Here is a 27245-nt window from a genome sequence, read left to right as displayed (position 1 = left end):
AAATGTCCTTGAGATCAGAAAGGCAGCAACAAAGCACACTGGTTTGCAATAAACCCAGTTAGGAAAGAAAGTGAGGAGAAGGAAAGGAGAGAATTGCCGCTCCAGATTTTTGGAGATCAGAGCTGGCTTGATGTCTGTCCTCTTTCGTTGAAAAATTAAATCTTTCTAATGTAATGAAAAGAGAGCAATAACCAAATACACGATACGCCTACATAGGCCGTCCCCCCAATTTCTGTCTTTCAGAATTTTCAATTCAACTTCGGTATTTGCCCTTCTCCTTCCATGTGCTAGCAAAGGAAGATACTCTCCAGCCCTAGAAAGGTGAGTCTTGATTAGTCTAATTCAATCACGGCAATTCTTTCTCCTTGCCAGTGATTGGTTTAGATATGGACAAGTGACACAAATGTAGCCAATAAGATCTGAAAGTTTGTGTCCGGTCAGAGGACTTATGGAAATGGTTTTCCTCCCCGATACAGCAGAACATGAATGAGGAAGAGCATCCTCTTCTGCCCTGTGAAACAGCTGTATGAGCAAGTGCTGGGCTGAGCTGCAGAAGCCATGCTCCACCATGAGATGATGACATACTGGAGGTCAAAAGACAAAACTCCAAGGATGGCAGAGCTGAAAGGTGGAAAGGCCCCGTGTTCTTGATGTGTTCAGGCCATTACATTAACAAACTCAAGAACCACTTTACTTCTGCACTTCCAATTATAAAAGATGCTAATGACAACACAATAATAAAATACTATCATTCAAATAATTTTTGGCCAGGTATTGGGTTCCTTGAAGCCCAAAACATCCTGATACAATCCTCTTACAGCATCAGGGGACTGTAAGTCAGTGAGGACCGACATGGAGGTGCACTGCATGCCTCAGAGCCAGTTTGGTGGCTGAAGGATAGGAAGGATTGTATTAAGACCCACTAATTATTAACGCTTTATGCTCGGTTGGTTATGTAGAAACTTCCCGGGGCAGCATTTATCATTTGGTCACTAGTGCTTCCATAGCACTTTGATCATTTACTAGAAGGGCACTTAGCTCTTTTGATTATAGTTAATGTTTATGCATCCTTTAATGCTGTCAATAATTTGAGGACAAAGGCCATATCTATTGTCTTTCTATTCCTAACGACCCACAAAGTACCTGGCATGTAGAAAATCCTCAATAAATATTTGCCAAGTTGGAGAATTACCTTCTGTCAACAAGTCTGTGCTGGGTAAATATGAAGTAGGAGGTGTTCCTGAGCACATCCTTGAAGGGGGAAGGCTGATCCCATAGGAAAGGGGAGTTAAACTAGAGGAACCTCTGCAGACAAGCTCTTACAAAAAGGAAACAGCCAGGAGGCAAGAGAAATTCTTCACTTAAGCTATCTAGCCAGCTGTCGGAGGAGCCATCCTTACCTTCTCTCCTTCCCTCACTCTTCACATGCCTGCCCATTGTCTTACTCGAAAATACATCCTGCATTTCTTTAAAAAAAAACAACAACAACAACTTAATTTCACCTGCAATGCTACCGTCCTTGTCCAAGCCACCATCATCGATCACCTGGACAAACCACACCAACCCCAAACTACTGTCCACACAAGAGTCAGAGCATATTCTTGAAATGTGAAAAGATCATATCACACTCATGTTGAAGTCCTCCAGGAGCTCAAAATCATGCTTGGAATAAGAGAGAAACTCCTTTCTGTGTCTGTCAGTCCTCTCTATCCCACTTTATTTTTGTCATAGCATTTGTTACCATCTGAAATTATTTTTGCACTCGCCTATAATTTGCCTACTTTGTAGATTGTAAAGGTCCAGTGGAACAGGGACATTATCTATACTGCTTGGGGCCAGATCTTAGCTCATTTTGTGTTGCTATAAAGGAATATCTGAAGCTAGTAGTTTATTTTTTTGGAAAGGATTATTTGGATCATGATTCTGGTGGCTGGAAAGTTCAAGATTGGGTATTTGCATCTGATGATGGTCTCAGGCTGCTTCTACTCATAACAGAAGTTAAAGGGGAGGCTGGCATGTGCTGAGATCACTTGGTGAGAAAGAAAGCAAGAAAGAGGGAGGTGCCAGGCTATTTTTAATAACCAGCTGTTATGGAAACTAATAGAACAAGAACTCACCCCTGTGATAGGGCTCTGATCCCATTATGCAAATACCTCTCATTAGGCCTCACCTCCAACACTGGCGATCAAATTTCAACATGACATTTGGAAGAGACAAATATGCAATCATAGCAGGCCATATCCCCCATATCTTCAGTAACACTTGACATGCAGTAAACCTTCAATAGCCATATCCCCCTACTCCCATACCTTCAGTAACACTTGACATGAAGTAAACATTTCATATATGTTTTTGAATTGAAAAATATTGTCTCTGGCCACTGTAGGACCTTGGCCCTGAAGAGGTTTTAAATCTCATACTAAAAGAGGTTTATGCCTGTAATCAAATAGTGTAAGAATATAATAGAGAAATAAGAGTCATCCATGACACTTATGGAGATGAGTTTGAGCAGGGTGGGCTTTAGAACAACTGAGGAAAACAAGAAAAGAGGGTTCCACAGAAATGGCATTAGGGCCCCAGGGGCCACTAAGCTCAGTTTTGGGGTCCCCGGTTTTAAGAAGTCAGGGAAAGGGTGGATGATAAGACCTGCTTGATACTCACCTGTCCTACTCCCTCTACCTCAATTATGTATCCTGAGCCACCATGGCTCCTGAGTGCCATGAGTAAAATATCTGGTGGCTTTGGCTCTGTCTTACATTACCTCCTCTTCTAGGGCCTTAGATGCTGAATTATGTGACCTGAACTCATAGGTCTACTTGCTTCCTCACTGAACCAAATAATTAAGAAATGTGCACATTAATGCCCCCAGTTAAAGAAAGCACATAGCTTATCTTCAAAATTTTAAAAGCTTCCTAGGAAGTTACAATTTTGAGGAACAATATAAAACAATACAATGTTTGGCAAATAATAAAACAGTTTACTCAGAAGTTCTAATTTCATGGTTTTAGGTTACTCTCAAATTGAGAGGCACACCCTCTTTTGGAGGTCGTAATGGAGCTGTGAAGACTAAAGGTAAAAATATTTACAAGATATTGATTTACAGCAATGAAAGGATTAGCATCCAACCATAAAGTAATGATTAAACATTAACTCCAAAAAACTCTCACCAAGGCATTTCTATAAATTAGCCATTCAGGGGAACCAGCAGGCTCAGGGAAGGTTGGTAGCCAAAAAGTTTGCATTCCCAAGATCCAGTACTTACTTGCAAACCCCTAAACTTTCACATGTAAAAAGTCAAGATATTAATATATCTCTCTAACATGAACTTCTCTGTGAAGATCAAATGAAATAATTTAACTTACATCAGAAGCAAAGCAAGTGTAATTTAGTGCAAGTGTAATTTAGTGCAAGTAAATCTGAATCTATTATTACTACTAATACTAAGAATCAAAACCATTCAAAAGCTTGAGATGTCAGTCATTGCCTATATACATACAGCTTTATATGAGAATGAAGATAGCAGAAGTAGGCTCTTCCTCAGGATACTGAACACACAGAGATTATGAGGGGGTGGCCTGCCCCTCCACACCTGTGGGCGTTTCTCGTTAGGTGGAACAAGAGACTTGAGAAAAGAAATGAGACAGAGAGACAAAGTATAGAGAAAGAAAAAGTGGGCCCAGGGGACCAGCGCTCAACATACAGCGGACCCACGCTGGCACCAGTCTCTGGTCTCTGAGTTCCCTCAGTATTTATTGATCATTATTTTTACCATCAAAGAAAAAGGGAGGTGGCAGGATAATAGGATCATTGTAGGGAGAAGGTCAGCAGTAAGACATATGAATAAAGATCTCTGTGACATAAGTTTAAGGAAAAGTGCTGTGCCTTGATATGCATATGTAAACATCTCCATAAACCTTTTTAGTGCATAAAGAGCAGCATTGCCCTAGCAAGTCCCACCTTTCGCCCTAAGGCAGTTTTTCTCCTTTCTCAGTAAATAGAACATACAATCAGGTTTTACACGGAGATGTTCCATTGCCCAGGGACGGGCAGGAGACAGATTCTTTTCTCTATCTCAACTGCCAAGAGGCTTCTTTCCTCTTACACTAGTCCTCCTCAGCACAGACCCTTCACAGGTGTCAGGCTGGGGGACCATCAAGTCTTTCCCTTCCCACGAGGGCATATTTCAGACTATCACATGGGGAGAAACCTTGGACAATACCTAGCTTTCCTAGGCAGAGGTCCCTGTGACCTTTGGCAGTGTACGTGTCCCTGGGTACTTGAGATTAAGAGAATGNGAGATGTTCCATTGCCCAGGGACGGGCAGGAGACAGATTCTTTTCTCTATCTCAACTGCCAAGAGGCTTCTTTCCTCTTACACTAGTCCTCCTCAGCACAGACCCTTCACAGGTGTCAGGCTGGGGACCATCAAGTCTTTCCCTTCCCACGAGGGCATATTTCAGACTATCACATGGGGAGAAACCTTGGACAATACCTAGCTTTCCTAGGCAGAGGTCCCTGTGACCTTTGGCAGTGTACGTGTCCCTGGGTACTTGAGATTAAGAGAATGGTGATGACTTTTCACAAGCATACTGCCTTCGGGCACTTGTTTAACAAAGCACACCCTGCACAGCCCAAAATCCGTTAAACCTTGAGTCACCACAGCACATGTCTCTTGCAAGGACAAGGTTGGGGTAGGGTCACAGATTAACAGCATCTCAAATACAGAACAAAATGGAGTCTCTTATGTCTCCTTCTTTCTATATAGACACAGTAACAGTCTGATCTTTCTTTTCCCCACAGATTAGAAGCCATGAAATGATAATATAGCTATGCAAATGAGAAGTTATAACAATTATGCCAATATGGCCAAGTTGATTTTATACTTGATTACAAGATGACAGAATGATATGCAGTTGAACAGTACTGAGTGTCAGCTGTAAAGTCACATTGCCTGAGTATGAATCCCAACTTTGTGGAACTTTAAACAAGTTCCTTAACTTCTTTGATAGTCATTGGAGCCAGCCTCCATCATGGTTCCCAATGATCTCCACCTCCTGGTATTTATGCACTTGTATAGTGCCCTCCCACATTGTATCAGGGTTGGTCTGTGTGACCAATAGTACACAGCAGAAGGAATGGTATACCTGCCACTTCTGACGCTAGGTCATAAAAGGCAGCTCAGTTTCCTGCTTAGTTCCTCTCTTGGATCCTTCATTCTAAGGGAAAGTAGCTACCATATTATCCTAAGTATAATTTCATGCAAGTAAGTAAATCTGGACCTATTATTACTACTAATACTACTAAACAGAACCATTCAAAAGCTTGAGATGTCAGTCATTGCCTGTATACAGCTTTATATAGGAATGAAGGCATCAGCAGTAGGCTCTTCTTTAGAACGTTTAGCACACAGAGATTAGAAGTCATGAAATTATAATATAATTCCCACATGGTGGGGAACTGGGGCCCATACACTAGGAAACTGAAGCCTCTAGCTAACAGTCACATGAGTGAACTTGGAAGGGGACCCTTCAGCTCCAGTCAGGCTTTCAGATAACATCTTGATTATAACCTCATGAGAGACCCTGAGGCAAAACCACCCAACTAAGCCACTCCAAAATTCCTTACACACAGAAACTATGAGATAACAAATATTTATTGTTTTAAGTTCTGAGGCGATTCATTACGCAATTATAAATAACTAAAGTATCCCCTGGAAGTTTTTATAAATCTTCTGTAGGAATGGAGAGGGTAATAGTACCTCTCATTCAAAGAGTTGTTCTTCGAGTTAAATGAAAAATACATTGAAAGCCCTCAGCCCCAAATTTAACACTTAGTAAAAGTAATTGCATATTCGCTATTATTGTATGCTTGCTTGCCTTCTCTTCCTCAAGTAAGGCACTCCTGCATGTTATTTACAGCCATGTTCTCCATGGGCCTCAGTACTTTCTTCAGTCATAAAATTTGAAAGACATGATCCATCTCCACTCTTTTTGTATTATCTTTCTCTGACCATCAACTGGATAGTCTTCATTTTCTCTCTCTTTCTGATCCCCTTTGAGAACAGAGGCAGAGATTTCTAAGATAGAGAAACTTAAGGCATATGTTATGGCTAGAGAAGCAAAAGCCAAAATAACTGGCCTGAAAAAGACTAACTTGCTGACCTCATGAGCATTCCGCAAAGGTTGACAATAGTTAACTGAGCAAGCTGGAGTCAGCTCCAGTTTTTACAGAGCATACTGTTCAGAAATTGTCCCCTGAAATGTACAAAGCTTTCATTCAGGCTCATTTCTGTGCTTTTAAACCTGGAAGAGATCCTGGACTTCCTCAGGCAAACCTCATAGATGCTATCTTTTCTCTCTGATTATTCCTGTCTCCTTCACATTTGGGTTTTCTCTTATTACTGATGGATACTGATAGGTGAGCAGTCAAAGTTCCTTTCCACCGAAAGAAGGTGTAGAGGAAATTTACTACTTAAAGCAGTGAAAAGAGCAAAAGAAGAGATATAATTCTATTCCATAATAAAATTCAATAATAATAAAACTATTTGACAGATAACCAAATATTTCCAATTTCAGCATATAATATAATGTAAAAGAAAAAATAAAGAAATCATAAATGCTGCGTGAGAATTTTATTACCCCTAAGCCATGAAGAGTTCTACAATTCCATACAAGTATTTTTATTTATTTCTCACTGATTCTTGAAGAAACTGAATGCTTACATATGCAATATCCTCCTATAGTAGGATGATTGAAAAAATTTTAAAACATATAATCATTTATTATATACACAGAAGAGAGTGAACTTTTAATTGTGCTTGGTGAAATGAATAATCTGAATTCAAGGAGTTTTTATTCTTAAATATATGGCAATAGTCCAGTATTAAGCCTCTCTCTCTCTCTGTCTCTCTCTCTTTCTCTCACTCTCTCTTTCTGGCTCCCCACTCACTAGGCCCCCTCCTGTTCTGGGTGTGTCTAGTTTTGCTAAAGTATGCATTTCATATGGAAATACTTGACCTCTTAAATCAACCTCTTAGGAGATGAACTTGGGTTTGCTTCCTCCTTCCTTTTGGCTGTTTAATTCTTTAGCTTTCCCGTAATTTAGGTATTTGCTTTGTTTTTCTATCAAATTCCTTTCCTTCTTCCTTTCCTTTCCCTTCATATTTCCTTTCTCCCTACTTCCTTCCTTTCTTCCTTCTCTGTATTTGTTTACTTGAAAGCTTGATTGACAACATAGAGGGCATTTCTTGGGTGATGACTTTGACTTTTTTGTAAGGAATGCTGACCTTTATTGTGGCACAGCCCAGGAAAGGTATTGCTGATTTAGTGAAAATGCTGCATTCTTGAGCTTTTATCTTTATTCCTATGATAAGGCAGAAGTGTTAACAAGATGACTTCCCTTTTTTCCTTAAACACACAGACATACAAATTAAGAAATACAGACAAGAAATAACTAGAGTGGTAAATAAATAAAGCCACCATGAAACAACATCTCCACCTGGCTGTCCAAGAGATATCCTTAGCTACCCTCTCCTTCACCTCCCTCTGTTTAACCAGTTACTGAAGTCCAGTCATTCACATTTCTGAGTAGCTCTGGAGCCTCCATATTCTGACCTGTACTGTAAGTACCCTGGGCCATTTCCCTCACTTCCCCCTCCAGTGTTGCTCCATTGCAACTCACCTTCCCACTGTCATGGCCAACAGTTCAGGCGTGCTCAAAACCTCATTCACTGCATCATCTCCAGCTTAGAATCAAACTCTTGCCTGTTTCTCACTCTCCTCTGGGGCTCTGGATCCTTTCATAATCCCTAACACGGGACGTGATCTCATGTCTCTGTGTTGAAACACAAGACATTCACATTTTCTGGAATATCTTATCTCCAGAAACTGATGTTAACTATTCAAGCTTCTCCACAAAAGAAACCTCTTATAAGAAGTCTCTCGGCTGGGAGCAGTGGCTCACACCTGTAATCCCAGCACTTTGGGAGGCCGAGGTGGACAGATCATGAGGTCAGGAGATAGAGACCATCCTGGCCAATATGGTAAAACCCCATCTCTACTAAAATACAAAACATAAGCCGAGCATGGTGGTGCGTGCCTGTAGTCCCAGCTACTCGGGAGACTGAGGCAGGAACCCGGGAGGCGGAGACTTTCCCAGAAGTGTTCCTTCTGACCTCCAGAGCAGTTTGCTCAAGCACCTCTAAGTTATCCTTTTGAATCATAAGAGTAGTTATATGGAAACAAGTGAGTCTCCCAGGAAGTCCCCCTCAAGAGACCATTCTTGAAATGTGTTCAAATTTCATTTGGAGAAGACAGCAGGTGCTGTTTAGCAGAAATGGCAAAACAGCTCTCCCCAGCCTGTACACCCTACCTAGCAAAACAAAATCCTCAGAGTTAACTACAGCAAGCCTCAGATCCCTAGGGCATTTCACTGGCCGTCTCAAGTAGCTTATCAAAATACAGTATTCCTTTCAACTTGCTTTAACAGAAGTTCTGATAATTACAGTTTTACCCAAACTTCCAGCAATGCTGTGATGCCTCAGTTATGTTTTGGAGACAAACAGGCTATGCAGATTATTTCTATTTATATATATGTGTGTATCCACACATATACATACACACATATATATGTAAAACAAGTAGTATCTGTTTGCATATTCCCACCAGCTTATACAGTTCTTGAGGTCAGGGGCCTTTATATTTATATTTACAAAATTTAATCTTTGTATCTGCAGCCAACTAACACAGTGCCTGGAACATAGTGTAAGCCTGTAAGCCCTATATTTATCGATTGTACGACTAGCACATTCTTCTCCCACGAGGCTTTGCATGTATGGTTTATACAAAATGTTGCTTTATGAAAATAGTTATATTCTAACAGTCCACAAAAAAGAGTCAAGCTTAAGTGGACTGTCATTTAATGGTATAAAATAGTAGCAGTCACTGGTTTCTTCAAATTTCACTAGCAGAAGGTCAACCCATTCAGTTATTTAACCTTTGGCACCTTTGCCCTGGCCTTGAATTGCACAGCAAGCATGGTTTTCATAGCTCCACAAACTAATTCTGAACTGTCATCCTGAAATCTAGATAAGATTCCTTGAGTATGCAAGCACAGACTCTACATTCCTCAGTTGACTAAACCATCCAGAGAGAATCCTTTAACTGGTTAATTTGTTGTGTGTAATCCTGAAATGAAGCAAGTGTTTAAAAGGAAAGTAATGCCAGGGGAGACTGAAACTAGTAATTCTCACTTGCTTGCATCCTACAGTGAGTATTCCATTATCTGAGTGTTATACATTTAGGCAAGCTAAAAAGATATGAAAGTCTTTAAGTAAAAGAATCCACCAAAACATCACTGATTCCAGCCCCTTCTGAAATATTATCATGTATACCAGCTTTATGATTTAGCTCTGCAATACTACTAAATTGGTCAAATAATTACTTCCCTGTCTCCCCACCCTCCAACTCAATTCTCACCACCCTTGAGGGAAAACAATCTGGGTTCCTCGTGCAACGACTTTTCTCTAAACTGTATTTTGGGGCTTGCTTTCTCATTTTTCCTATCCACTTCAGATATCCTTACTGCTGTCTTTGGGTTCTTTGAACATTGCCTTTTTTCCTTTGCAGATCACACCCAAAACTTTTCTTAAAATTATATGTAAATCTAAAACTTTACAAAGTAAATTTAAAATTGAAATTTTTAAAATCCCGACTCTCCCTAATTTCAGGAAGCATGCATTTATCACACATAACAAGACGTGAAAGCGGCAAGAGTTGCAGCCTAAACACTGAAGACCCCGCGAAGTGAATCCAGCTGCCGCTCTGCAAGCAGCAACAACGCCTGCGAAGCCTTCTCAGCTACATCTCAGGGCACTGGTCCAACCTCCCGCAAAATCCCTCGTTTCCCTTCGCGTGGTAAGACGGAGGCTGACCTGAGCTCCAACTGTCCTATCTTTTTCAAATGTTTCAAACTTACTGCCTTTGTTCAGCAGAACCACGGGCACGGTGATGACGGTGACAAGCGCAGCAGCACCCAGCAGTCCCAGGAGAACCTTCCACGTTGTCTGCAAGCCGGGCAGATCAAGTCCAATTAGAGGGAAGCGTGTGGCCCCAGTTTCCGTAGGAGGGTCGGAGCTGCTCCAGAGGCAGCAGGATTTGCAGGTGGGAGTGCGTTAGAAGAGGGACACCGTGGACTGGGGGTGGGGGTGGCGTCTGGAGTGCGCCAGTCGGAGTTCTCTAAGGCGGGTGCCCTTGAACTTGTGCCTTCAGAGCACATTAGTGTTGGTTTCTCTACCCCTGGCCGAGTTCAGGCGTGCGATCTGTGGGTGGCTTTCCGGGACATTTAAAGCTCGACGCCGGGGTCCTAGCAGAAACCAGAGTCCGAGAGCTAAGAGAGAGCTCTGGGGCGTCCCTTCACCTGTCAGAGGGTAGTCTTGGGGCTTCCGCCTAAGGGAAGTCCCTGCTCCGGTTTCGCCAGCTTTGGGGCCATTTGGGGAGTTTGGCGAAGGGATCCCCACAGCTCGCCCCGTGGGCTGGGGAAGTGCATGGCACGGAACTCACCTTCATGGTCGGCGTCTCCTCGGAAGTGTGCGTTCAGTGAAGGAGCGCAGGCAGAAGTCACAGCGGGCGGCGGAGAGGCGCGTCCTGCTCCGCTGCTCCGGGCGGTGGAGTCACTCGCCGCTGGCAAGTTTCGGCCCCGAGTTAAACATTAGTGAGCGCCCAGCCCGCAGGGTATAAAGGCGCCTCGCGTAGGCTGCTGGACAGGCGGCGCGGGAGCAGGCGCGCGGGGCGCGGGGCACGGGCATCCCGGCCGGGGGGAGCCCGCGAGGGCCCCTTGAGGGCGGTGCGGGGCGCTGGGCGGCAGCCGGGGCGCTGGGTGGGGGCCCAGAGGAGCCGTGGGGGAGGGGAAAGGGCGCGCGGCCTCAGATGCGCAGACCCTGGGTCGGCGACGCGGGGACCCTGTTCCCTCTTAGCTGAAAAGGACGTCGGCGTTCAGCTCCTCCAACCTCGCGTGGACAGGCGAGGGACCGAGGCCCAGAGAGGGCAGGGGGCTTTGGTAAACTCACACAGCTCGCCGCTGGCAACTGAAACTAAATCCCAGGCCTCCGTCTCTTGCCAGTGAAAGTTATGTTAGGAGGCAGTGAGGTGTCTAAAGCTGTATGAAAGGCAAAGAAAAAAGGTGATTGTTCCCTCATGAATGGCCCTTGGAAGCTGAGTATCTGGATTCACCCTCCCCAGAGAATTTCCCGATTGTCTTGCAGGCTTACACACTCATCAAGATGCCAAAAATAATGACAGTAACACTTATGTGGAACTTGACTTTTTCCCAGGTGCTGCTCTAAGCATTTACTGTGTTTGTTTTACAGGAAGGAAGCCTGTGCACAGAGAATAAATAACTTGGCCAAGCTATTCAGCTAGGAAGTTGTAGATCCTAAATTAGGAGTTCAAGGTCTTAATGGCTATTCTATGCGGCCTCTCATCGTTCAGTCTTTTCAAGGGTTTTGGAGAAGAGTAAAAGATCAGGTATGTCTTCTCCCTCCCCCAGCTCCCTGTTATTATTCCCTGAAGGGTTATTCATTCGTTCATTCATTCCTACATCCTCCCATTTATTCCACTCATCCACAGATGTTTGAGAGGTTACAATGTGCCAGCCTCTCTTCCAGGTACTGGAGATAAAGTGGGACAAGAGAGGTGAGGTCTGGACCCTTGGCACTTTCACGATAAAATGCACAGGTCAACATTTGCCTTTAGTGCCCCCCCCCCCCCATTGATTACTTCCACTCTTGCAGATAAGAGGATCAGGCCTTTTCAGCTTGTCCACTGCAGCTGAAAAGCAAAGCCTCTCTATCAGTAGAGGGAAAAGATTAAGAATGCAGAGTCCTATGGGGCATTACCACATGATTATGAATTAATTCAATTTTCCATCTTTTATTTCCAATCCAGACATTGCTTTTGAACTCAGTCATGTTTTCCCCTTGCCCACTAGTTGCTTGTGATACATCAGTATCCTCACTCACCCCCAACTCCAGAGGCTGAAACTGACTCTCCTCCTCCCTCTTCCAACTGCTGACGAAGGTGAGTCAATGGTGTTACTGGACCTGTGAGCTGATGCTGTGAAGAGAGGCCATCTAACACGGACTACGGGGAATGGTGCCACAGGGGCCTCAGTGCTGCCCTTTGCTCTCAGCATTTTGCTCACTCAGCATTGGTGGTAGCCACATCAGCCTCGGTGAAGGAAGTCCAGAGAGTTGAGCCTGTGCTTCACCTCCATGCCAGCACCATGGCATTCACTGTACATTCAGCAAGCTCCAAGGAAGCTAACAGGAGGCTGGCTGACATCTACAGGACAGGTCAATTTGTTCTCTGGAGGGCACTCCATGAGACGCAAATATCTTCACACCCTGTGCCCATTTCAAGAGACTCTTTCACATGCCTCCCCCACCTTGACCTCTGTGTCACCAGTCTTTCAATCTTGTTTTTTTTCAAATCCTTAAGGTAGCAGCTGGCCAACACATTAGCCACCACTGATGAGTCAGTGTAGATCTTACATCAGGCCATCTCTTTTTCCTTGCAAAATAGAAAAGCAGATGTTCTGCTCAGAATTCTCTTTGTTAGTAAGATTTCCCCTTCTGCTGTGCTTCAGGACATCCCTGGGAGGGACTCTGATGCAGCAGCCATCTACTTATTGCTAGTGCCAGCTTACTTTGTGTAACGTTGACTCCTTTCCCTCATCTGTTGCCTGGTTATAGGAACCTCCTTGTGAAGCTATAGGTGTGCACTGAGAGACATTGAGGCAGTGGGAGAAGGCATCATAGAGTCTAAGTTTTCTGCTAGTCTGAGTTTCTTGTGTCTTGTGGACCTGGTGGGCTTATCTCCTTTATCATGTAGATACAATTTTCACTTAATAATAGAATGTTCCTGCAAATGCCCAATTTTATCATGTGGTATGTTAGGTGACACTCAGTTCATCAGGGTAGCTAGGTTGTGCAGTTACTTGGTGTTATGGTGTTATGGATTGAATTGTGTCTCCCCAGAAGATATATTAGAATCCTAACCTTCAGGACTTCAGAGTGTGACATTATTTGAATATAGGGTCTTTACAGAGTTAATCAATTTAAAATGAAGTCACTAGGGTGGGCCCCAATCCAATATGACTGATAATCTTATAAAAAGGACAGATTTGGATACAGAGAGAGACAGAGTGAAGATGATGTGAAGAAACACAGGAAAACATGGCAGCTACAAGCCAAGGAGAAGCTTGCAGTATGTATTCATCTGTTCTCATGCTGCTAATAAAGATATACCTGAGACTGGGTAATTTATAAAAGAAAGAGTTAATTGACTCACACTTCCACATGCTGGGGAGTCACAATCATGGCTGAAGGCAAGTGAGGAGCAAAGTCATGTCTTACATGATGGCAGGCAAGAGAGCTTGTGTAGGGGAACTCCCCTTTGTAAAATCACCAGATCTTATGAGACTTATTCACTATCACAAGAACAGCACAGGAAAGACCTACCCTCGTGATTCATTTACCTCCTACTAGGTCCCTCCCACAATACATGGGAATCATGGGAGCTACAATTCAAGATCAGATGTGGGTGAGGACACCACCAAACCATATCATTCCACTCCGGTCCCTCCCAAATCTCATGTCCTCACATTTGAAAACCAATCATGCCATGCTAACAGTCCCCCAAGTCTTAACTCATTTCAGAATTGACTCAAAAGTCCACAGTCCAAAGTTTCATCTGAGACAAGGCAAGTTCCTTCCGCCTATGACTCTGTAAAATCAAAAGCAAGTTAGTTACTTCCTAGATATAATGGGGTTATAGGCACTGGGTAAATACAACCATTCCAAATGGGAGAAACTGGTCAAAATGAAGGGGCTACAGGTGCCATGCAAATCCAAAATTCAGCGAGGCAGTCAAATCTTAAAGCTCCAAAATGATCTCCTTTGACTCCATGTCTCACATCCAAGTCATGCTGATGCAAGAGGTGGGTTCCCATTGGCTTGGGCAGCTCTGCCCCTGTGGTTTTGCGTCTGGAGGACGGTGGCCCTCTTCTCACAGCTCCACTAGGCAGTGCCCCAGAGGGGACTCTGTGTAGGGGCTCATATCCCACATTTCCCTTCTGCACTGCCCTAGTAGAGGTTCTCTGTGATGGTTCTGCTCCTACAGTACACCTCTGCCTGGGCATCTGGGAGTTTACATTCATCCTCTGAAATCTAGGCATAGGTCCCCAAACCTCAATTCTTGACTTCTGTGCACCCACTTGCCCAACACCACATGTAAGCTGCCAAGGCATGGGGCTTGCTTCTCTGAAGCAATGGCTTGAGCTCTACATTGGTCCCTTTTAGCCACAGCTGGGACACAGGGCACCAAGTCCCAAGGCTGCACAAAGCAGCAAGGCCCTGGGCCTAGCCCATGAAACCGTTTTTGTCTCCTAGGCCTCCTGGCTTATGATGGGAGGGGCTGCATAAAGACCTCTGACTTGCCATGAAGACATTTTCCCCATTGTTTTAGCGATTAGCATTTGGCTCCTCGTTTCTGCAGGCAGCTTGAATTTCTCCTCAGAAAATGGGGTTTTCATTTCAATTGCATCATCAGGCTGCAAATTTTCTAAACTTTTATGCTCTGCTTCCCTTTTAAATGTAAGTTCCAATTCCACACCATTTCTTTGTGAATGCATAAAACTGAATGCTTTTAACAGTACCCAAGTCACCTCTTGAATGCTTTGCTGCTTAGAAATTTTTGCCAGGTACCCTAAATAATCTCTCTCTAGTTCAAAGTTCCACAAATCTCTAGGGCAGAGGCAAAATGCCACCAGTCTCTTTGCTAAAACATAGCAAGAGTCACCACTGCTCCAGTTCTTAACAAGTTCCTCACCTGCATGAGGCCACCTCAACCTGGACTTTATTGTCCATATCACTATCAGCATTTTGGCCAAAGCCATCTGACAAGTTTCTAGGAAGTTCCAAACTTTCCCACATCTTCCTGTCTTCTTCTGAGCCCTTCAAACTGTTCCAACCTTTGCCTGTTACCTGGTTCCAAAGTCTCTTCCACATTTTTGGGTATCTTTACAGTAGCACCCCACTCCTGGTACCAGTTTACTGTATTAGTCTGTTCTCAACACTGCTAATAAAGACATACCCAAGACTGGGTAATTTATAAAGGAAAGAGGCTTAATTGACTCACAGTTCCACATGTCTGGGGAGGCCTCACAATCGTGGCTGAAGGCAAATGAGGGGCAAAGTCATGCCTTACGTGGCAGCAGGCAAGAGAGCTTGTGTAGGGGAGCTCCCCTTTATAAAACCATCAGATCTCGTGAGACTTATTCACCATCATGAGAACAACATGGGAAAGACCTGTCCCCCATGATTCAATTACCTCCCACTGGGTCACTCCCACAACATGTGGGAATTATGGGAGCTACAATTCAAGATGAGATTTGGGTGAGGACACAGCCAAACCATATCACAGTGGATCTTTCTTTGTCTCATAGTCCTCAAAAGGAACCAATCCTGTGATCTATCAATTTTGAATTTATAGCTCCTAGAACTGAGAGATAATAAATTTCTGTTGTTTAAGCCACCCAGTTTGCGGTACTTTGTTACAGCAGTCCTAGTGAATGAATGAATATACTAGATCCATGATCATGCAGTCTCTACAGGAGCCCAGTAGCAAGAGAGTTGCTGCTTTTTAAGTAGTGAATTGTCATTGGTCATTGTAGGCAGCCTCCAAGATGGCCCCTAAAGTTTTGGAAGTAATTTATTATGCAACAATAGGTAACTAATAAATTGGCAAAGAGTATATGATTTTGCTCTAAGACTCATATATCTTCTGTGATTCTCCCACTGGGGCTTGCCAGAGGTTTCATACAGTATCTCCGGCTGCCACATACATTTTAAATATGTATTGTGCTTGTTAGGTCATAAGATCCAAGTACAACTTGCACTGTAGCTTAAACATGCAGAGCCCTTTTTTTGCTCCAGGATCCATTCAAAACAGACAGCCTCATAAGTTGCTGAGTAAATGATTGGAGAAGTATAGCCAAACATAGTATATGGTGTCTCCAAAATACAAAGAGTTCTGACATATAGTGCTCCTCTTCATGGTGGATGTACAAGGTGTAGTGACTTGTCTTTCACATTAGAAAGGATACCTTGACATGTTCTGGACCACTGAAGCTGTTGAAACTTCGCAAATTTTCCATGGATTTTATTCTCTACCCTCTGTCCACATTTATCTTACTAAAGAATGTAAGGAACTTTCTACTTCTTGTTCCTCAGGTCCATGTAGCATAGTCATCAATGTAGTGGACTAATATGGGTCTGTGGGATGGCAAGATGATCAAGGTCTTTGGAGATTTTAATATGACAGAAAGCAAGAGTTGTCACAGCCCTGGAATAAGATGGTGAAAATACACTGCTGTTCCTTCCAGGTGGAGGCAAATTATTTTAGATACTTCTTACTTATTTGACTCAAGAAAAAAGTGTTTGCAGGTGAACAGCTCAGATGCCCAAGTTGTTTGATTCAGTAAAGTTACTCATCTGAAATGACAACTGAGCTATTTTCCATAATCCATCCTAGTTTTGCACAAGCTAAATGTGAAAGTTAATTAAGTATGGGATGGGGGAAACAGCACCTCTGCATCTTTCAGATTTTTACATAGTGGCACTAATTTCTGCACTTAGGGATGCAGTATTACTTTTAGTTTTCCACATTGTTGTGCAGGGGCAGTACCAGGGTCTTTCACTTGGTCTTTCCTACCTTAATGTCCCTTCTTGGGTCAGGGGATAAATGAGCAAAGAAAAGTAGGAAGGCTCTAAGAGCTGCAAAAAAGCAAATAGATAGATTCTCCCCTAGAGCCTCCAGAAGGAACAGAGCCTTGGTGATGCCTTGATTTTAGCCCAGGAAGACCTATTTCAGACTGTGACTCCTAGAGCTGTAAGTTAATAGATTTATGTTATTGTATGCCACTCAGTTTATGGTAACTTGCTACTGCAGCAATTGGAAACCTAACATAAAGCAGGACAACAGTGATGTTTTTAACTCCAAAAAAATTGGCACAAACCCAGGGCTCATATTTAATAACTCCAGGGAGGTCTGAGAATGTCCCTTTTCATGGGGCATTTTCAAACTTGGCTGTAAGTCATATGTCAGGTGTGTACTGTGACAGCATTTCGGAGTACCTCCTGAAAAGATCTGACCTCCATTTCAAACAAGGCTTTCTGGATCTATTAACTGGTTTGAGTCTGAGAACTTGGTGAGAGGCCATTTATTACTACTGTGAAAACTTAAGTCAAATTTCTGCCCATCACACCTAGAATTATTTTAATTATTTAAATCAAGCTATAATTTAGAATGCTACCTACTGACTTCATTCTTAAGTATCTCATGATAAATGAGCCACCACCATAGAAGTCAAGTGCCCTGATTATCATATTGTTTCTGCCACTGTTTATGGCAATATCCCCTTTTGAGAACCTGACTCTTGGAGTTGGGGTTACCTAGGGTGAACTGTAGCCTTGAAGGGATTCAGCCACTGCCAGATTGCAGCACAACAAAGCAGATAAAAAGCTTAAGGAGTAAATACCTCAGTCTTTCTCTCTTCTCTCCTTTCAATATCTTGCTGGTGCTTCCCATCTGTTGAGCCCAATAAAGACAGAGGGCTAAGGAGCCTGGCTAATAGAGAATGTATATTCAGGGATCAACCCTGCAAGGCTGTGCAATGCAGGGAAGAGAAGGGTGGAGAATGGATAGAGGGAGGGGGAACTTGAAAAAGAGCCACATAACCAGGCAACTCCATATAGTACTTATTATTTGCTAAACTGTCTCCTTATGGGGACTGGAAATGTTCCCTTTATTCCTTTGTCTTCTCATCTATCATTCTCTCCAGTGCCTAATAAAGTGCCTGAAATATATTAGTAGTCAGTAACTGTTGGTTAAATAAATTAAAACATGAAATGATAACTGAAGAAAAGTTAAGATCAAATCCTTCTCTGTGTTCTTGGGGGCTGGAACTGGAAGACAGAAAGAAATAGGATCTTGTATGTGAAGAGATGGCAGGGTGGAGGGTGGGGAGGTGAGGTGTGGTGGGGAACAGGGAGAGAAAGGAACAGACTTACTTCTTGTCCTCAGTTCTGAAGGATTAGTAAAGGACAATACAAAGGTACTTATTTGTTCCTTTGATCAGTGAACATTTGCCCTCCACCTAATCACAAGTAGCTGCTCTACCTGTGCGGGAATGACTTCCTGCAGTCTTAGTGCCAAACCCCACATTTCACCTCCTTTGGACTGAAGATCAAGTCTCACATCTTCCATGTTATCTTCACCATCTGTTTTTGGTTTATTTTCTCTTTTCCCTACCAACCATACTCGGGAAGATTACGCTGCTTGTGTTCCAGGTTGAAGCAACCTTTAACAAAATTTATTTCTACCAAGAGATATGTATTAATAGATGGCAACTAGCTAGCTAGATCATCCTATGGATTTTGATAGATGAAAGGAAGTTTCAGGCCCAAGGGATAACACAAATAAGGGCTTGAGTAAGAAAGCTGGAAGATTTTTAGGGAATACATATTACTTTCATTTTGCCAGGATATAGAGTATTCAAAAAAGTATTGGGAAATGAAAGTTGGTCATGGACATATTCTTGTCTTAAGTTCAATATTCACTATGTACCAAGGAGCCACTGAATTTTTTTTTCTTTTCTTTTTCTTTTCAGGCAGAGTCTTGCTCTGTCGCCCAGGCTGGAGTGCAGTGGTGCGATCTCTGCTCCCTGCAAGCTCCGCCTCCCGGGTTCACATCATTCTCCTGCCTCAGTCTCCTGAGTAGGCGGGACTATAGGCACCCACCACCTCGCCAAGCTATTTTTTTTGTATTTTCAGTAGAGATGGAGTTTCACCGTGTTAACCAGGATGGTCTCGATCTCCTGACCTCGTGATCCGCCCGCCTCAGCCTCCCAAAGTGCTGGGATTACAGGCGTGAGCCACCGCGCCCGGCCGCCACTGAAGCTTTACCTAGAAAAGAAACCCAATGAGACTTATACTTTAGATAAAAGCAAACAAACAAACAAACAAACAAACAAACCAGGCAATAGTGTCTGTTGGATGGAATGAGAAAGGGAAGAACTTAAATTGGGGTGACAGTCAGTAACCTCTTCGTGTTAGAAAATTAATTGGGTAAGTGCCTCTCTGCAAAGTTTGTTGTACAAGCATGTAAACCATGCTTATTTATTCTTGTTGAAATATGACTCTAAAAACTGTTTCTCAGCTATGGTCATGGTGTTTTCCTTGACCCAATTATCAGTGATACCAAATGAGGGGTTCTTCTAACAGCACTCCATAAAGAAGTGCTTTTTCTACCTTTTAGACTAGAACCCAGTCGAGGGGTAAGGGCACTTTTGTGCTCCTCTTTGGATGGTATCCTTTGGATATTCTGTGGGTTTTGCAATTTGAAGAATTTGCTTATTCTATCCCTGACTTATGGGAAAAAATATGACTTAATGAAGAGAACGTGTTTAAAAACCCGTGGAGCCTGATTCCACAAAATGTCTGTAGCTATAATGATGTCTTCTCCTTAGTGTTCTCCAAATTGTGAACACGGGCTAGATGTGGTGGCAGGATAGGGGAGCCAGAGATCACGTCCAACCCCCCTGTAGCTCTTATGTTGCTCTTCTAGATTCAGCCATAGAGCTGAATCTAGAAACCAGATTGATATCAGGCAGATTAACAAGAGAAAAGCAAACAGATGTTATTGGTTTTTCATGCACATGGGGATCTTCACGAGAGATTGAAGTCTGAAGTGGCCAAAGCAAGATACTTTCTTACTTTTTAGACAAAGAATAACAAATCTGAGAAGAAATCACAGGACAAAGGGAATCTGACTAAGAGCAGTACATTTCTAGGGGAGTCACTAGGAGATATATGAGGGGAGGATGTAAACCTACTGGAAGATAAGGGCTACTTCATTCAGTATATTTATTCAGGTTCATTGCAGCCTCCGATCCCCAGTCTCTGTTGACAAGGGCTATTTTCTTGCTCCAGTAAGAGAATATTCCTCCCACAGTAAGAAATATTTCTGTTTTCTTGCTCCAGCAAGAAATATTCCTTCCAGAGGAATCTACGGCTTGCCACAAGCAGGAAAAGACAGGTCAACTAGCCCTTTCTGATGCTACAATTCTCCCAATGCTTTCAACTTGAAATAATCAATATACCAATTTGACATATTTTGGGATGACATATCCTTCACTCCTCCATTTCCCCTGTCTGAAACTTCACTAGTCGTTTCCAACATTAAAAGCTGAGGTGGTGGCTGTGGAAAGAAATGACAAGTTGGTAGCTGTGTCATAAGGATTTCAAAACCAGAAAACAACCAATCTAAGCATTGTTCCCCACATTCCATTAAACCAGCCTCCTAATCCTGGGAAAAGTGCTATCCAATAAAATGGTTTAGCCTTATTTATTTGATGAAGAGTATTTGTCTTGTCTTTAAATGGTACAGATTAGGCTCTATTTGTCCCCAAGGATTTACATAGAAGCAGTGTTCTTCTCCAGTGTTTGTCAATGCGTCAAGGACATGGGGATTCTGAAATACAGCAATGGCTAAATATCAGCTTCTGACTGGAGTGCTTTCAATGCTTGCATAGAAATACTGCGCTCTCATTCTACAACTATGGAAAGATTTAGAATTGCTTTTTTAATCTCATATACTCCAGTGCTTGGGAAAGAAGCTCTCAATATTGAAAAGAACTTAGAATTGTGATATAAACATGAGTTTTGAATAGTACATCTAGTACATTTGTGTGGTACCACTTTATAAACAAAAGAGCCCAAGTTTGTAATTTGGCTAGCATTTAAAGTAGGGTACCTGGAAACAGAGGTGTTAAATATATGAGTCCACATTGCCTGGACCATCTAGGTGGGAATCCTTCATATACCTTGTTACCACACAAGAAAAAAGACCAGTATTGTTCACAAATAAGGTCAGAGTGGAATATGTGACACCACAGGTTGGGGTTTATTGCACCTTGTTTTCTAGCATATTGACATCTGCTCACGTCTATCCTCCATGAATTCTGTCAGTCCATAGGAATGCAAAAGGTTGTGAAATATCTGATATAGGAGGCTGTTCAGTTTTGGCAGCTATAAGGCTTAATTTTATTAAGCCAAGTCAGTCTAGAATTTTGATCAATTTATTTGTAATCTTTGGTGTCTGCTAGCCTAATGAGTCTCCCCAAGTTGCACAGGGCTGACTTTGGAAGTTTTTATAACATCTGGTGATTTGGCAAGTGTTTGTATCATAAGAGTCAGTGTCAGAGCTGCTTATGACCTTCATGAAAGGCTGAAGGGTGCCATGGGTGGAATCAAATCACAGGCTTTGACTGCAATGCCTCATTGGTATGTTACTTAAGAAAAGTCCAGCATTATCCCTGCTTATATTGCAGAGGGAAAAATTCCTTTCTAACGACTTTATTAGAGCAAGGACAGTCTTTGAGCTCTTACAGAGATTCCTCTGTCTCCAACTGACTCACTGAAAGGAAAAATAATGTGTTGTTGTTGTTTAGGTGGTGAATGCCATACCTTGACATACATTCATTCTCCAAACTTGATCCACTGGACACTTGAATTGTCAGGAACAAAAATAAGTTCAGGGTTTTTCTCTGCATAATCTAGATGTTGACATAATCAATAGTCAGACTGATTAGTTATCGTAGCCAGGGTTTGGAAGACTGGTACAAAGAGATGCTGCATCTCTGCCTGACCTATTAGAAAAATAGTGAGGGCTAATAAGAGCGAGACACAGTTTGAAGAAAGGTGGTAGTGGAGGAGCAGAGGGAGGATAGGTAGAGGGAGACAGTTTTCAGTCGGCTTTTAAAGTAGGCTATCAACAAATGGGGGTGGGAAGCATTTGTCACCAAAGAAGAGATTTTTGTATATTTGCTTGTTTGTTTTAAGGAAGAGTATTAGGGAGACTTAAAAGGGGGGAGAAAATAGGTGGGAGTACAATTTCTTCATCCCTGGTCTTGGGAAAAGCTGTCTATGTTGCAAAAAATGCCATCTGCTTCTGGGGCCTGGGAATTAGCCCTTGAAATCCTTACTTTACGGTCACCTGTAGCGGTGATCTTTCAATTGACTTGGACGTTTTGATCAGGATCTAGCTTGGGGTCACTTGTTTCGTGAACTCAGGAGGGTTTTTCTTTTAATGGCAGCATAGATAGTCAGCTGTACCTCATAAGGGCCTTCCCAGTGAAATGACAGTGTGTGCTTTTCTCTAAAAATGTTGATGGACTCTCAGTCTCCTGGTTGAAAAGGATAGCAAGGCTTGTCAGTTGGCAGAGGCCACATCCTTTTTACCTGATGGTGATATGCTCCAAGTATATCAGTGAGTGCCTGTACATAGCTAGACATAACATCACATTGTTTACTTAAATCCACATACAGTCTATTCAGTCTAAGAATGGAAGGTTTAGAGATGCCAGTAGGCATAGGGTAGCCAAACACTATTTCAAAAGGGGTTAATCCATATTTTCCATTTGGAGTATTTGGCCTTTTTATAAGGGCCAGAGGTAATGCTTCTGGCAATTTAAGTCCAATTTCTCTAAAATCTTTTTCTAAAGTCCATTTAATGTCTAGATTTGCCTTCAGGATTGGGGATAGTATGGAGTATGAAATTTTAGTGAATACCCCAGAGTTTTTGCAAGCAAGTGGTTTATCTCTGCTATAAAATGAGTTCCTTAAAATCCATAAAATGATGTGAAAGCAAGGAATAATCTGTTATTCATTTCTTCACCATTGTTGTAGTATTAACTTGTCTAGTCCAATAGCATTCAGTCCACCCACTACACATACAGACAATAACCAAACCATGAGAAAAGCCTAAAGCTGGAAGTGAATCTATAAAGTCTATCTGGAGTTCTGCAAGGGAAGTGTGAGCCTTGGAGAACTTGCTCAGGAATGTTGGTTTCTTCCAGAGATGTGGTGAGAGTTACAAGTCATGCACTAGAAAGTAATTTGTTAGAAATTTTGTGGCTCCCAGGGCAATTATAGATCCCAATTATCTTTTAGAACCTAAGTCATCCCATATCTGCATATATATATACACACATATATATATATACACACACACATATATATATATCCCATCTGATGATCATTAATATCAGCCAAAGATAAAGGCAAGTTTACAAACTGGGTGGAAAAGAATCAGGGGCCTGTTTTTGGCTGCACGGTTAACAGCCTTGTCTGCCCTATCATCTCCTTAAGATACACTATCAGTCTCCTTAGTGTGGGCTGGACAATGAACATTGGCCATTTTAGCAGGAAGATGAATAGCCTGTCATAAGGCAGTCAGTGTATGTTCACTGGCAATAGGTGCACCAGCATAGGTTAGCAGTTCACAGAGTGGCCAGGTTGTGCCAACAGCATGGCAGACTCTGAGAGCATATGTGGAGTCAGCGTGGATACTGGCCGTTGTTCCTTTTGCCAGTGTGCACATCCTTCACTCGTTCAGTAGCATGTGTTTATAAGACAGGGATTGGGATCAGGGTGGAGTGGTGGAGCTGCACTGTAGTTGCCATGATTTAGGGAAAGAATTAGCAAGGACCAGTAGCAAGGACCAGAACAGGGCTGGGGGCAGGCCTCAAACTATACTAAAAAGAGACAGCTAATTTGCCAAGCCAGGGAACACTTATTCTTTCTTGAGTGGTGGATCACATAATCAGAAAACCGTATATAAGAGGGCCTCCTAATTTTTATGTGTGCTGATTTGTGAATAACAATAATCAAGGAATGAGAGTTCATGCTTATTATTGGATTAGAGTGAAAAATGTCTGTCATCCATTTCTTTTTTAAAAAAATTAGTGGTGAAATACACATAACATTTATCATCTTAACCATTTTCAGTGTACAGTTTTTTTTTTTAATGAGAGCAATCTAAAGCTTATAATGTAATTTTGGTGAATTAAACATAGAGCTTAAAATTATTCATCTAGGACTCCCCTTTTTCTTGGCAAGATGGCAGAGTATGACTTAACTACTCACATCATATCTCTTTTGAACTGGCATCTTGTTTCTGCTGCTTGAGTTGCTCTTTATAAAGGAAATATAAGAGGGAAAATGATAAATACATGGGAATTTGGGTCTTCCTAGTGACATCGTATAGTAGCTTTTGCTCCAGTGTATACAAATACCTTTATTCTAGTGAGATTCCTCATGCTTTGAGAGGAGAAATGACAATAGTTGTAGTCTTTCAAATAAAAACAGTACCAATTGGAAAGATGTTTGGAGAGCCAGAAATTACAAGGCAAATGCAGTCCAATGGGAACGGTCAGATGCTGTTTGGCTCCCCAACTGAAAAATACAGTTTTGGGTGGAAGTATTTACTTAGGTTCTGCAGACTGTTTCTCAGTGCTTTTTTCTTTTCTTTTCTTTTTTTGGCGGAGTCTTGCTCTGTTGCCCAGGCTGGAGTGCAGTGGCGCATCTCGGCTCACTGCAAGCTCTGCCTCCCGGGTTCACGCCATTCTCCTGCCTCAGCCTCCCAGTAGCTGGGACTACAGGCGCGCACCACCACGCCCAGCTAATTTTTTGTATTTTTGGTAGAGACAGGGTTTCACCGTGTTAGCCAGGATGGTCTTGATCTCCTGACCTCGTGATCCGCCCGCCTCGGCCTCCCAAAGTGCTGGGATTATAGGCATGAGCCACCGCGCCCGACGTTTCAGTGTTTTTATTTTTTTGCTTGTTTGTTTGGTTGGTTTTGTTTCGTTTGTTTGTTTGTTTTGTTTTTAATTTATTCTCTACACTAACCTCCCTGACCCAAGCATTTTTGTTTTTTATTTTTTTTTGAGACAGAGTCTCCCTCTGTCGCCCAGGCTGGAGTGCAGCGGCCCGATCTCGGCTCACTGTAACCTCTGCCACAGGGTTCACACCATTCTCCTGCCTCAGCCTCCTGAGTAGCTGGGACTACAGGCGCCTGCCAACATGCCCAGCTAATTTTTTATAGTTTTAGTAGAGACAGGGTTTCACCATTTTAGCCAGGATGGTCTCGATCTCCTGACCTCGTGATCCACCCACCTTGGCCTCCCAAAGTGCTGGGATTACAGACCCAAGCATTTTTTAGACTTTTTTTTCTCCTGCTCATCCTCCATGAAATTTTAATAGCACAGATATACTCTATTGTATTTATATTTATGCACTATGTGGAATACATACATACATATATATATATATATATATATATACACACACACACACACACATATATATATATTTATATTTATTCTGTGCTTCACTTGTAGGGAGAGTGATGCTTTTGCCCTCAATAACCAATTTTCATTCCTTGGGGGCAATATTGCCCTTATTCAGAATGCATGCTCTGGAGACACATGCGCTTCCAGCACGAACGTGTCAGTGACTCAGGATCAGCTGAGTATCACTGCTCTTTTAGAGTGCTGCTTCCAGCACATGATAGAAATACTGAATTCATTCTGGGAAAGCTCATCTCTGAAACATTTTTTGGTTTGTTTGCTTGTTTGTTTGGGATGGAGTTTCTCTCTGCTGCCCAGGCTGGAGTGCAGTGGTGTGACCTTGGCTGATTGCAACCTCCACCTCCCAGGTTCAAGTGATTCTTTTGCCTCTGCCTCCCGAGTAACTGGGATTACAGGCATCTGCCACCACACCCAGCTAATTTTTATATATTTAGTAGAGACAGGGTTTCGCCACATTGACCCTGACCTGAACACGTCGACCCTGTTCAGTCTCGAACCCTTGACCTCAAGTGATCCACCCGCTTTGGCCTCCCAAAGTACTGGGATTAAAGGCACGAGCCACCACACCTGGCCTCATCTCTGAAATCTTAATGCTGAGAGACTGAATATGCAAACAGTCAGTGGCCAGACTGTACCTGACAACTGGACTCTGCCCCACAACCTCTATTGCAATCAGCCCAAAATAGTCAGGATTATAAACTTTGCTTCTAACTCAGGACTAACCAGAAAAAGATTTCTATGCTCCCCACATTCTAACTCAGGACCAACCAGAAAAAGATTTCTATGCTCCCCACACCAATCTCGTCAGATGTCCTGTTTTTAGTTAGCCTACCTCCTATTTCTTATGCCGACAGGCTTTGATCAGAACACACCTGAACCCTTTCCTGTTTTATCTATAAATCTTTCCCCCTGCCCTTCCTGCCTTTGAATCTCTGCCATCTGCTAAGTGATGGTGACTGACTCCCTTGCTACAGTAAACGTTGAAAAAGTAACCCTGTTTGCTCTCATTTGGGTGGTTTTCATTTATTTCCACAATGCAAAATGGGGATGCAGCCATGCAAGGTCTCACACATTTAAGACACCATTGATAATAATTGTTACACTCCAGTGTTTTGGCAACAAACATGTCTCATTCGTTGGTCTCTATTGTTTTCAACTACCCCTACTGTGTTACCATTATTTATCTCACCCTTTTCAGCCACAGTATTTTAATAATTCAGATGATGTGTCTCTGCTATTTGACTACAGTAGCCATAATAGTCAAAGGTGCTTGGAAATGCAGGAAGTTGGTAAAAGACCTAGTCAAAGTCTTTCAAATGAAATCCTACACATAGAAACCCTACTACTGAGCTGGTTAAATGCTTTACTTTGATGGTGACCAGAGAAAACACCCATGCTCAAATGTCTACTTTTTGAGGATTTCATTAGAAATATTTGTATATTTATATTTGAGACTTTCTGATATATCCACCAGAGTATTAGGATTAGTATGTTGGCAGATAAACTAAAAGTGGTCTCAGGAGAAGCCAAAGGATGACTCATACTTATTGAGAAGTTACTGTGCCAGGAAATGTCTTGGGAATATTAAGTTGAACAAATCAGGAGCATCTCCAGGATTACTTTTTACAAACCAGTTTATAGTTGTTAATCCATCTGAGCTTGCTAGCGAAACAACACAAGACTAAGTCCCAGATAACTAGGCTTTACTGCCCCCAACCCCAACCCCACATAAGCATTTTTCAGAGGAAGCGGAGGGAGGAGATTAGAATTCCTGGAGGCCACATTAATCCACTGGGCTATGGATCTGATGTTCAGAGTGAAGTGGTCCTCCTGGCTCCATCCTGTAAGTGCCCTGTTTCCCTCCTAGGTCCTGCCATCTCTTTTTTAATGGCTCTTTTATGCCAAGAATCCCCTTCTGTAGTATTTCCTTCCAACTAGTCCCCCTCCAAAGGCCCAACCTCTTCTTCCCTTTCTCTGCT

General features: G+C 42.6%; 1 protein-coding gene and 1 long non-coding RNA gene across 4 annotated transcripts in view; one reads left to right on the top strand and one right to left on the bottom strand.

The window, feature by feature from the left end:
• Positions 1 to 11292, bottom strand: part of DPP4 (dipeptidyl peptidase 4) — an 86289-nt gene extending 74997 nt beyond the window's left edge. Inside the window, exons 1-2 of one of the 2 annotated variants that reach the window (XM_017855805.1) lie at positions 10560 to 11292; positions 9976 to 10063 (exon numbers count right to left, since the gene is read on the bottom strand). In XM_017855805.1, the coding sequence (XP_017711294.1) occupies positions 9976 to 10063; positions 10560 to 10565 (94 nt within the window). In that variant the 5' untranslated portion in view covers positions 10566 to 11292. The remainder of the gene's footprint in view (positions 1 to 9975; positions 10064 to 10559) is intronic. The other variant, XM_017855806.1, reaches the window with a different exon arrangement.
• LOC108517717 (uncharacterized) lies at positions 10072 to 13231 on the top strand. Of its 2 annotated transcripts, none has more exons than XR_001882195.1 (3): positions 10072 to 10160; positions 11366 to 11522; positions 11986 to 13231. It is a non-coding gene; the product is annotated as an uncharacterized LOC108517717 (long non-coding RNA). The 2 variants fall into 2 exon arrangements; XR_001882194.1 differs by having other exon boundaries at positions 11943 to 13231.
• Positions 13232 to 27245: the final 14014 nt, after the last annotated feature.

Source organism: Rhinopithecus bieti, unplaced genomic scaffold (assembly GCF_001698545.2).
Source record: "Rhinopithecus bieti isolate Rb0 unplaced genomic scaffold, ASM169854v2 scaffold_40377, whole genome shotgun sequence".
NCBI lineage: Eukaryota > Metazoa > Chordata > Mammalia > Primates > Cercopithecidae > Rhinopithecus > Rhinopithecus bieti.
The sequence above is the reverse complement of the archived record's forward strand: the minus strand, read 5'-3'. Positions and strand labels throughout refer to the sequence as shown.